The 12,500-nt window shown below is 35.0% G+C and overlaps 1 protein-coding gene across 3 annotated transcripts; it reads left to right on the top strand.

Moving 5' to 3' along the window:
• The first annotated feature begins 1,800 nt into the window (after positions 1-1,800).
• LOC144968379 (molluscan insulin-related peptide 3-like) lies at positions 1,801-9,220 on the top strand. 3 transcript variants are annotated; one of them, XM_078906664.1, is made up of 3 exons: positions 1,801-2,233; positions 5,630-5,879; positions 9,002-9,220. In XM_078906664.1, exons 2-3 carry the CDS (start codon positions 5,651-5,653, stop codon positions 9,145-9,147), a joined length of 375 nt encoding a protein of 124 aa, XP_078762790.1. In that variant the 5' UTR covers positions 1,801-2,233; positions 5,630-5,650; the 3' UTR covers positions 9,148-9,220. The 3 variants fall into 3 exon arrangements, with proteins under 3 accessions (XP_078762790.1, XP_078762789.1, XP_078762791.1); XM_078906663.1 differs by having other exon boundaries at positions 1,801-2,299; XM_078906665.1 differs by lacking the exon at positions 1,801-2,233 and having other exon boundaries at positions 4,077-5,879.
• Positions 9,221-12,500: the final 3,280 nt, after the last annotated feature.

Below are 12,500 nucleotides of genomic sequence, written 5' to 3'. Positions count from 1 at the left end.
ATTATATTATTATTATTATTATTATTATTATTATTATTATTATCATTATTATTATTATTATTATTATTATTATTATTATTATTTATCTTATTATTATTATTATTATTAATACAACTACTATTATTATTATTGTTATTATTATTCTTATTATTATTATTATTATTATTATTATCAGTATTATTACAGTTATTATTGTTTTTATTACTATCATTATCATCATCATCATTATTCTTATTATTATTATTATTATTATTATTATTATTATTATTATTATTATTATTATTATTATTATTATTATTTTCATTGATTTAATTACTTCCAGCTGTGCACTTAGCAGTATGTGATTTTTCTTATGTTTTATTTTTCCAATCTAATAAAAATAACTTCCTCGATTTGTTTTATTTTCTTTTCATTATCATATCAGATTAAGCAACAGATTGAATTTTGATTATTAATTTAAATCAATTGAATCGCGTTTTAATGCTTTGAAAATCTACAATGGTGGGCTGGAAAGTTTTGCAATTTTCCATATAATTTCAAAACGTATTTGACCTGGAGCATCAACTTGATGTCTTTGAGATGTGGGTATACCGAAGAATTCTGACAGTACCATGGACCAGGAAGAAACCAAACATTCTGATTCTTATTGATGCAGGCCAAAGGTCCATAAAACTGTTGTTAAAATAAGAAAACTGACTTATTATGGACACATTCGGAGACACAACACCATCCAAAAATCAGTGCTAGAGGGAAAAGTAGCTGACAGAAAGGCACGGGCAAACCAAGGAAGTCCTGGATAGGAAATGTGGAGGCAACAACTGGCAACACGATAATCGACTGCTCGGTAATGGCCCGTGAGCGTGAAGAATGGCGTTCAATGACATTCAACTTCTGTAGGCAGACGGAACTCCGGTAAGGTAAGGTAAGGTGAGAGAGTGCGGGTAAAGAGCCTTTTTCCAAGGACTCAACTATGCAATGCTCAGAGCCGGACTCGAACCCAGGACATTCCGATCCGAAGGCGAGTGTCACACAGGACTAGAATGCATAGCCGCATTTTATATTCAGGTGTAACGCTTCATCCCGACATATCAACTGTTTATCGCGTTGGGTAACATATGTTGTAATAAAGTGGACACCAATACAAAAGTGAATCTCGAGTTTGAGTGATTAGAAACACAGGAATCTCAAGAAACTTTTATATGTAAGACTTTCTGGAAACAATCCACATGACGCATTTTAAGGAAATTGAATTTTTGGTATGATGTAAAAGAGTTTACATTTCAGTTCATTTATAGATTGGCTGAGCCACAGCCATTTGAATTAGACAATTAGTAGAAAAGTGGTTTTGAGAAGATCGTAATTTCTACATTTAGAGTCTCCTCGAATAATCATTAATTCAAACTTTTTTATTCCAATCTGTGGAAAGTTGGTTTTGAGGAAAGCATCATTGTAACATTATGTAGGGCATTTAAAATATTAAATCAAACTGTGAGAAGTACAAATTATACTTTAAATTTTGTGGAAGTGTGGAAAATGAACAATCTTATAATATGCTGCAAAAGTCACATTCTTTTTATCGTACTGTCCCAAAACGCCTTTTATATTTAGTATTATGTCAATCACAAAAGTAGTTCCAGCAACAGCAGCATAATGTGTGACCATTCCTAACATTAATTCTATTAAATGTAAAACAAGTAATAAACAAAATGAAAATACCAATTAAAACATAAATGCATCACTCAAACATCCAGAGAAGACGGCAGAGAAAATATAAGCACGTCCTTTCTGTAAAAATATTTTCTTCTCTGTCGTGTACATGGGTCATTAAATAACGTATTTATGTTTTAATTGTTTTTATGTTGTTGGCTGAAGAATGGTTTGGAGCCCGAAACATCCTTGTTTAGTATGTTGTCCTTTTGGGCTCTTATATTATTTTTGTTTATTACGGTTTACAGTCAACAGCTTCTTATTATCACTTTATTTATATACCATTAACGTAACCGGATTTTAATATCTTTGACCAAGAATTTAATTTTCACCATCAAAACGTCTCCGAATTAGTACCGTTTTGAGACGATAGGTCACATTTATTGTGTAATGTTGACTCATTGACTACTTCAGTATAAAATACCCGGTGTTTCGCAATCCACTAATCAAGACCAACTGTACTGTCCTCACTCTTGAATCACAAGTCGATTGTTCAAGTGCCTCTTCGTCATTGTATTCCATCGTTGTAAGAAGTTTCAAGAAGAAAAATAGAAAAGAGAAATTATTCAATCGGATTTCGGATTGGCTTAGAGTAATTCTTAAATGAGTCGATAATCACTTTTTATTTTTAAATCTGACGATAATTTAATTGGAATCCATTTGCAGATATAGCGAATTATATTTTGACTGCTGACTCCAAAATCATGAATTACAATATTCTGACGATTGCTTTGCGGGTGTTTGTTTTTTGTTTTTTGTTTCCCATTTTCTTCTTTTTTTAAATAATGTTTTGCTCTTTTCATTTTTTTTTCATTTTGAGATAGATTGGTTTATTCTGACGATTTCTGTTGTTTTTATTTTTGTTATCGCCACTTTCTATGTTTTTGTGTGAGGCCAGTGCTCATCTTTTTTCTTACTGCTATAGATACATTTTAATTGTATTATACTTTTCTTGTCCCAAAATATTGTAATCAGTAAACTGACGAACTCTGGAAAGGCACAAGTACCCATGTTTGAGAGTTTTTGCCAAGATGAAGGTCATTTAAATCGATAGATATTTGAAGGACGAGTTTTCTGGCCAAATTGTTATATCCCTGTCCCTCCAGATCACAGGGGTTAACTGGTTAATACATTTCTGCAAAATCAAACGAAGTCTGCAAAATGGATTTGCTTTATAAATCAATTATGAAAAGAATTGATCTTAACCCGTCGTTAGGTAGAGGAATCTGATCAAGACAAATCTATTTGTTAGGAATAATAAAGATCCGTTTGTGTATTTATGTACATTGTGGAAACCGAGTGTATATTTAAAAGTCAACTAAGAAAGATCGTGACGAGTGAATTATAATACGATTTGCTTGAATTCAGCTGAACTAAGGTCTGCCAGGTTTTTTCTTTTTGTATGTTTTCTGTTGATGTTTTTTTTAATCTACTGAAATAATTGATGACTACTCAACTACCAATACTACTACTACTACTACTACTACTACTACTACTACTACTACTACTAACACAACTACTACTACTAGTAGTATTACTACTACTACTACTACTACTACTACTGCTACTACTACTACTACTAGTAGTAGTATTACTACTACTACTACTACTACTACTACTACTACTACTACTAGTATTACTACTACTACTACTACTACTACTACTAGTAGTAGTATTACTACTACTACTACTACTACTACTACTACTACTACTACTACTACTACTACTAACACAACTACTACTACTACTACTACTACTACTACTACTACTACCAATACTACTACTACCAATACTACTACTACCACTACTACTACTACTACTACTACTACTATTACTACTACTACTACGACGACGAAGACGACGACTACCACTACGTTTATTAATTCTGTTTCTTGTACTACTACTGCTGATAATACTGCTGCTGCTACAGCCACAACCACTACTACTACTATTACTACTAGTACTACTACTACTACTACTACTACTACTACTACTACTACTACTACGACGACGACGACGACGACGAAGACGATGACAACGACGACGACTACTACTACTACTAATAATACTGTTACTTGTACTACTACTGCTGATAATACTGCTGCTGCTACAACCACAACCACTATTACTACTACTACTACTACTACTACTACTACTACTACTACTAATATTACTACTACTGCTACTACTACTACTACTACTACTACTACTGCTACTACTGCTACTACGACTACTACTACTACTACTACTACTACTACTACTACTGCTACTACGACTACTACTACTACTACTACTACTACTACTACTAATGATACACTAGTCAAGCTCTTCGTTGTCTTCCTCTAGGACGTTTACCGTGATTTTCATTGCTCACCCCAACAAACTCGAAGTTCCCCTACGAACGACGTGTGATTAAGATGCTTACATTTGCTTTTGCAGTTGATATAATGAGACTCTGATAGAGTTCGTATTATGTTTTGTTGGAAAATACGAACACAAATATTCTTAAATAGGGAAGAGAATTTGTCACATCACACCCTCTTCTCCACCGGCTCAAAACTCCTTGAAAATGTACATGTAACAAGTCTTTTGGATGACTAATAACGTTTTGATTACATATTGAATCATAAGGTGTGCCTGGCTATTCTAGTAGCAGGATGCATAGGCATATTCTTTAAAAGAGAGAGGATAGATGATCTACGAGTATATTCACGACCAGAATAAATTTAGACTAGAAAATTAGATGCCACACTCTGAAACGCCACACTCTGAAACGAGATAATCAATTACATAAAGCATCTATCTACCTCTCCGGAAGAATAGTATCGCACTTCAAATCAGATTGGATCCAGTATTTTGATACCGGGCTTTTGTTTCCTAATGAAAAAGAATGTGTTTTCGTATAGCAGATCATTCTGATTTGAAATTCACTTTTTGACACCTGGTTCATCCCGACTTAATACCGATTTGAGTTGGTGGTTCAATGTCAAAGTATTTCAGTATTTCTAAATTTGAGTAAATCATCAAATGGATCCGGGGTTTATCACGGTAATTGGAGTGTTTGATCGACTGCAACAAAGGCGTACAACCCTTTTGATCGGACGCTTGTCTGTCGCAAATGACTTTCCGCTATGTCTAACAGGCCCAGATACACAATCATCGCTTGGTGGATATGGGGAAGGGGATGTTAGAATATATTTTGACTGTACGAGGAAATGGTAAAGTTCCTTTTGCTTGTGAAGGGGGTGCTCTATCAACTGAGCTATTAGGAACCTCAAACATCATTTTCTATGATGTAACCCCGTAGGAAAAAGTCATATGGAGAAATGCTGGGTGATCCAGGCGGCCAAATAATCGAGTACATCTCTCCCAATCAATCTATCTAGAAACATGGCGTTTAAAAATTTGCGAACGGCCTTGAAGGACTGCGTCTAATATACATTCACTTTGTGTCTCAGTAATTTTAGAATACTCGTTTCTGTGTCTGTTTTCTTAAATATCGTTTCCAGGTCCAGGTAATGATTTGCCAAACTTGGCTTTTACCTAGTTGAGCTACTTTTGGGGATAACTTTTCATACAATGGCATTACACAAAGATATGTTTTCGCACTGTTGTGATTCCAAAATAGAATGAGAAAAAAGTGAAGTTTTTTTGGTTCATGTTCATCAATATTGCTAACTCTTGATATACAATGATGTCGGTAATCGATGGGCATAACTATATGACTTTTCTTTAAGAGAGGGTGAAATTAGTTGCGAATATCTATTCATAGTGGTATTAGAATAATATGTCTTTGAAATCAGAGTAAGACTTAATATCCATTCATAGTGGTATTAGAATAATATGTCTTTGAAATCAGAGTAAGACTTAATAGACACCCTGTATATTTCAAACTTTTGTTTCTTATTTCTATCAATTCCAGGCTGTCATTGTGTCTTGCAAGATGAGTCTCACCTCAACACATACATGTCATAAATTAGCCTTTGTCTTTCTGGTCAGTTTTGCAATCTCCTTTATACCCTGCTTGTCATCGGTTTTTGCGACTGACCGCACCTGTTATACGTATACACCGGATGTGTTCCTGGGCGATTGTAGCGATGCGTTACTTAACCGGTATGAACGCACTTGCTATGATAAAAAAAGAGACCTTGGGAAGAAAAGTTACCCAAAAGGTAGTGGTTTTCGTTTATTCATTAGAGATAATTGATATCTGTTACTGAGGAGTTATATTGAAACCCACACATTGACTCCCAGATAGAAAATGATTTAACACTCACTTTTCAGTTATGTGCGACTATGCGTCCCTATTTGGTACAACACTCCACTTAGAACCAGATGGTCCAAGGTTTGAGTTAAGCTCTGAGTGGAGTATAGTTGAGTCCTTATAAAAGGCCCTTTACTCACTTTCTCCCACTGTACTCGGGTATAGAAATGAGTACCTACTCGTTAATATCATTGTCACTGTCAGAGAAACTGTGTAATTTCGTCCAACATGTTAATGTTGTTGTTGATTAGGGACACCTAGTGAAGCGCTTTGAGCAAAGTTAGTAGAAATTGCATTATAAAATTGTTCTAATTTTTAAAAAATTTTGCAGATACTGAAAACCACCTCCTCACTTTCACTATGGAAATAAATATCATTCATAAAGTGCAACAATACAACATTTAACTCCCACGTATAGTGAAAATTGTGCTATAGATAGTATGCAGATGACGTCACTCAGGCCTTTGTTATTGTTTTTGCCATCCGCGTTTGTGAGTTGTTCTCACTAAACTGTATTAACCAGACTATAAAAGTTCATGGTTACACAGAGTTTGTGTGTTGGTCCGTTATATTTCCGGATGGCAATGTTGTGAACTCCTTGGCCAAGCGCATTCTATCTATATATTGGATTGATGGTCCACGATTTCGGTTGAAATCCTGTTTGACCGCTAATAGTTATTGTTCTTGACCGCCAGTTGAGTGTTGAAATCCTGTTTGACCGCTAATAGTTATTGTTCTTGACCGCCAGTTGAGTGTTGAAATCCTGTTTGACCGCTAATAGTTATTGTTCTTGACCGCCAGTTGAGTGTTGAAATCCTGTTTGACCGCTAATAGTTATTGTTCTTGACCGCCAGTTGAGTGATTAGTAGTAATCCTTCAGAGTCATAAAGCCCATTTTTGAGGCGGAGTTTATCCCGGTTTCTTTAGCGTGAAACGGACTATACTACTACCCTTTGGATAGAACACTAATCTGTCGCAATTAAATGTCTTCCAGCTCTAACAAACCCTGCTACCCAATCACTGCACCGGTCCCTTTACTTGTGAAGAGAGTACTCAACCAAATAAGCTCTCAGGACTGCCGGGTTTGATGATTAGTTCTCACTCTATCATTCTCTCAGACTATTTATGCTTTGCGTTTAGGTTAAAAGTCACATCTATCTGCTGGACATAACAGTGTGTAACCTTAAATGTTTAACTCTGATTGATATAAAATGTGACCCTCCGCCTCGAAACGTTATTAGTCGGATTTTTCAATTTTGGGTTTTTGGTACCCAATCATAGCTTATATTATGCTTAAAAGTTTGATACCAAATTTATAAAATTCTGATTATTCATTGCCCAACTATGACCGTTTGAAGTAGGGAGAGTGTAAAAGCCACGTTTTGAGAAAATCGACATTGAAGTCAGGCACCGTTTTCACACATAATCAAATCAATGGGCAAAGATAACTCCTCAGATTGAAAATTTGACGATAATAATAACATTTGCAGAGACGCCAATTTTCAATTTGACTCACAGGAATTTCAGACACCACTCGGAGGAATTTCAAGGCCGAAAGAGGAATTTCCGCACCCACAAAAAGGGAATTGGGATGATATTTGGTATTGTGTTTAGATCTAAATAGATAACTGATTACAAATGTTTTCTGATATATGAACACATTGCCAAATACAACCCCAAAGTTTCCTTATTTCAAGGGAAGAAAAGCACCAAAACATAAGGATGGTAGTGAAGATGATGTTGTGTTGGTGGTTGTAGTAGTAGTAGTAGTAGTAGTAGTAGTAGTAGTAGTAGTAGTAGTAGTAGTAATAGTAGTAGTAGTGATGATGATGATGTCATAATGGCTGTTGTAGTAGTAGTAGTGGTAGTGATGATGATGTGGTGGTGGTAGTGGTGGTGACTGTGGTTGTAGTAGTGGCAGTGGTTGTAGTAGTAGTGATGATGTGGTTTGGGTGGTTGTAGTAGTAGTGATGATGTAGTGGTAGTGGTTGTAGTAGTAATGTGTGTGTGTGTGTGTGTGTGTTTGAGAGAGAGAGAGAGAGAGAGAGAGAGAGAGAGAAAGAGAGAGATAGTGCTAAAAGTGCATCATGTGATAAGTAGAGCAACACGAACTTAAAAAACCAACGAGGCTAAAGTTTGAGGTCAAAGTATTTGTTATTAGATATTATTGGCAAGTGCAGCCTTGGAAATGGTGGCTCTCTGAGAGAAAGTCAACTCTTGTTTTGAAGGTTTCACTGATAGTTGCTTTTTTAAACTTTAAATATATATAACTTATCGTCAATACTTATGTTGAATTATTATGTTTTCATGTAGAAAAATGATTGTAGTTTATGAAACAACCTAAAAATGAAATTTGATCATTTTGACCATTTCCACTTTAAAACCGGTTTTCTTCGTTTCCAAATCCCGACTTAATACCACTTCGAGGCGTAGGGTCACAAATAGTGAGAGTTAGGGCTAAACCACACCCGAGACAGACTCCCACGACCCGTCCTCTGCCGTCTACCTTATAAAGACGTCGGGCACAGACACAATATTAAGACGTTCTTTGACGTCTGGCGAGTCGGTCAGGGGAGATTCTATAACCCCCCCCCCCCCCCCTGTGCATCAAATAGACCTCTGCAATGTTTTTTTTTATCGGCAACACGCTAGTCCAACACGTACAGCAGCATATGAAATAATTAACAACAAAAAATTAACGATGACCATTTAATTGTTGCAGTCCAATCGTGGCCTGCAATTTATAATAAAGAAGACAAAAGCCGTCACAACCGTGAATTTTTATTCCGTGCAATGTATTAAATGTCAGGTTAATACAGTTCAGTGAGCATTACTCATAAACGCGGATGGCAAAAAACAATAACAAAGACCTGAGTGACGTCATCTTCGAACTATCTATAGTTTTGTGTGCTGGTCGTCTGTTATATCCGGATTGTGGATTTTATGAGTTTTGGCTAAACGTAAAGCATCAAGAGAAATTATATTAAAGAACGCCATTGTTATTCATTTTATCAATTTTGCTTTCCTCAGAGTTTGAGAGAACTGTTCCTGGTTTACAAATCAACAAGAAAGCTGCCCTCTCAGTCCTGACAAAGAGGGGAGAAGCGTTTCAGGGTATTGTATGTGAATGTTGTATCAACAGATGCACTCAATCTGAGCTCATACAGTACTGTTGATCTTCCATCACAGCGTTCTGCATTCCGATAGTCTCTCTTAAAGAACTAAATAAAATGTCATAATGACTTTCTTCATAAAGCTGATTAGATTTGGTTTTCTACGGTTGTTAGGGAAAGCAGAAGCCCTTGACGTCTGACGTTTCTCTCTACCTGTTCAAAACTCATTGGAAGTGTGTAACCAGTCCTCTAGAGGACTAACAATAAAGTGCAGGAAATTCTTATTATTACATAACATATCGAAAATGGATGATCTTTATTAACAACCAGCATAATTTATCTGTTCTTGAAAAATAAGATGTCACCACTGTGTGAACGGACAATTAGTTGCACAAGATAATATGTATTCATTGCTCAGGAGGACTGGTTTTATACTTCCATTGAGAATGGAACCAGTATTTTGACGTCACATTATTGTTGTTACTTGTGATGTGGGTGTAGCCATCGTTATGTTATAGTCTGATACTGAAATCCAAAAGGACTGGCAGTTTGACGTCATTATTTGATTTTTGCACCGCTTAGTGAGTTTTAGTTAGTAGAGCTCATGGAAACAAGTCATGTCATTGGTTGAACTATTGAATACAACTCACGATTTGTTTTCTTTTGTGGCAAAAAACTGACTTTCTGACGTCATTTTTTGGTCAGTATCAGCGTAGCGATCGTTATGTTATAGCCTGATACTGAAATCCAAAAGGACTGGCAGTTTGACGTCATTTTTTTGTTTTTGCACCGCGTTGTGAGTTGTCTTTAGTAGAACACATGGAAACAAGTTATTTCAGGGGTGAACTATTGAATACAACTCACGATTTGTTTTCTTTTGTGGCAAAAGACTGATATTTTGACGTCATTTTTTGGTCAGTATCAGGCCATAACTTTACGAAGGCCACGGTATCAGGCCATAACTTTACGACGGCCACGATGTGGTTCGGTACGCATCATTCGTAATATCATTGCCTATTACTGACCGAAAAATGAAGTCAACATACAAGGCTGCAACCACCAAAAGAAAAATTGGTAGTTATATGCGATAGCTCAACCAATTGGATCATTTTTTTTCTTGAGCACAACTAACGACAACTCACTAGGCGCTGCACAAATCTAAAAATGACGTCAAAATATAACTTCGTCGGTCCTAGCGTATCCATCGTTAACTTATAGATAGTATTAAGCTGACGTCACTCAGGTCTTTGTTATTGTTTTTTTTTTTTTTTTTTTTTTTTGCAATCCGCGTTTATGAGTAATTCTCACTAAACTGTATTAACCTGACTATAAAAGCTCAAGGTTACACATAGTTTTGTGTTTTGGTCCATTATACTTCCGGATGGCAATGTTGGGAGCTTCTTAGCTAAGTGCATACTATCTATAGCCTGACACAAGAGAGGTAAGAGGCGAAGACAATACTGCTGAGCCTGATGATGATGAAGAATGATGATGATGATGATGATGATGATGAGGAGAAGGAGGAGGACGATGACTATATGATGAGGTTAATGATGATGATGATTATCTTAATGATGATGATGCTGATGATGATGATCAATGATGGTATTCTGGCTACGTGAAAACAGCTGTAAACACTTGGACCTGACTTGAACAATTCAAGCGCTTTATCTGTGTTAACTTTAGACAGCTAAATTTTGTAGTTACTCTTTAAACTGTCGTATCTTGTATAGTAATACCCATAAATGAAAAAGATTTTCACCTTTATATGGAAAATTCAATCTTCTTTTAAATGATATAAAATACAAGAACATTTCCCTACGTGTAAAGAAACCGAGCATGTATATTAAGCTTAATTTCCCACATGTGGTCCATTCAGACATAATAGTGGATTGAAAACGGTGGACCACAAAATCATGTGTTGCGAGGCAAAAAATGTAATTACGGCTTTAAGAGTTAGGTTGTAATTTGATTGAGTTCACATTTTACTTTCTAGAGAAACAACTCTGTAATAAATTACCTCTTTATTTGAAAAAAAGGGATTACTTCCCTTGATGCTCCTCGTTTTATTTATGATTCTTGATAAGTATTATGTTTCAATCAGATTTTTGTCGCTTTAAATGTGATGTTAGATTGTTCCTCATAATATTATTTTTTCATTAGTACCCTTTTCCTTAATATTTTAAAAGCAGTTATTCATTTACCGCTTATTGAAATTTGTTAACTTAATTTTAACACAGTATATATAATACAAGTTTTATGTTGAAATTGCAATAGAGTCGTAATAATTTAAGCAATGTGTTTAATTGTTATAATTAAATTTAAAAGTTTAACAATTACAAGTTCAGTGATCAGTGCTCTGAATGAAAGAAAATGTGACTGGATATAAGTTGGCTTCCCTGCTTCGGATATAGCGATTTCTATTAGAAATTAGGAAATAGGATTACCGGCTTTGATTATGTAATAAACATAATAAAATACTCATTTGTGGATACTGATAAAAATCTTTTACAGTTTATTCAAAACACTTTAATTTCAAATATCAACAAATTAAGATGAACGACATCTTGTAAAAAACGTGTGAAACCGCTGACTTTAGAAAAGATTCCATTTTCCTTTCGTAAATCTAATCTTAATCTCTTAATATAGGAGCCGAAAGTTAAAGTTTGAAAGAAAAAAAAAAAGAAAGAAAGAAAGAAAAAAAAAACACAAAAAAAAACAAGTGTCATTGCAAACCTAAGTTAATAACAATGACCTTCAGTTTTGCAAGTAATGATAATCTCGTGTATATTTATTAAACAAAACAAATGGAAATCAGAGAAGAAATTGTTAACTGTAAAGAATTTCACAAGACAACAGTAGAGAAACGTTTCCAATCAGGCGACATTAAAACTACTTGGAAAGGCATGAAAACAATTATCAATTACAATGAAAGCAAATCTAAAAGACATGACAATTCAAATGACTGAAAATTTACGCCCGTTTTGATTCTACCATCAAAATGAATATGAAATTGAACAGAATAAAAATACCGATTAAGTGTATGAATGACGAGTGCGAGGATGAATTTAGTGAATGTGAGACAAAGTAAATGTTTTCTGGATGAAAGAAAGGAAGACATATGGACTGAACAGTATAAAAGGTAAGATTTTGAAAACTCATGCAGAACAATTATGTTATATTTATACTTATATAATATGTAACTGTCGTGCTATCCCATCACTGGTATTTGGCAAACTTCAAAAAGTATTCCTGTCCCCAAAAATACAAAGTAAAATCTATGAATGATCTGAGACCCGTCGCTCTCACATCCATTGTCATGAAATGTTTTGAAAAACGTATTTTGTTACGAATCAATAACCATGATTGACTCATTTTAAGCCCTTATCAATTTGCCTAACAAAGGAAGCACAGAG

Source organism: Berghia stephanieae, chromosome 3, assembly GCF_034508935.2.
Source record: "Berghia stephanieae isolate SIO BIC M18660-M18661 chromosome 3, UCSD_Bste_1.3, whole genome shotgun sequence".
In the NCBI taxonomy this organism is placed as follows: Eukaryota; Metazoa; Mollusca; class Gastropoda; order Nudibranchia; family Aeolidiidae; genus Berghia; species Berghia stephanieae.
The sequence above is the reverse complement of the archived record's forward strand: the minus strand, read 5'-3'. Positions and strand labels throughout refer to the sequence as shown.

What these genes read in the sequence shown, in the direction of transcription:
- LOC144968379 (XM_078906664.1), top strand. Translation starts at nt 5,651, where the DNA reads ATGAGTCTCACCTCAACACATACATGTCATAAATTAGCCTTTGTCTTT. An exon ending in GAAGAAAAGTTACCCAAAAG is followed by an intron (nt 5,880 to 9,001) that starts GTAGTGGTTTTC and finishes TGCTTTCCTCAG; the next exon opens with AGTTTGAGAGAACTGTTCCT.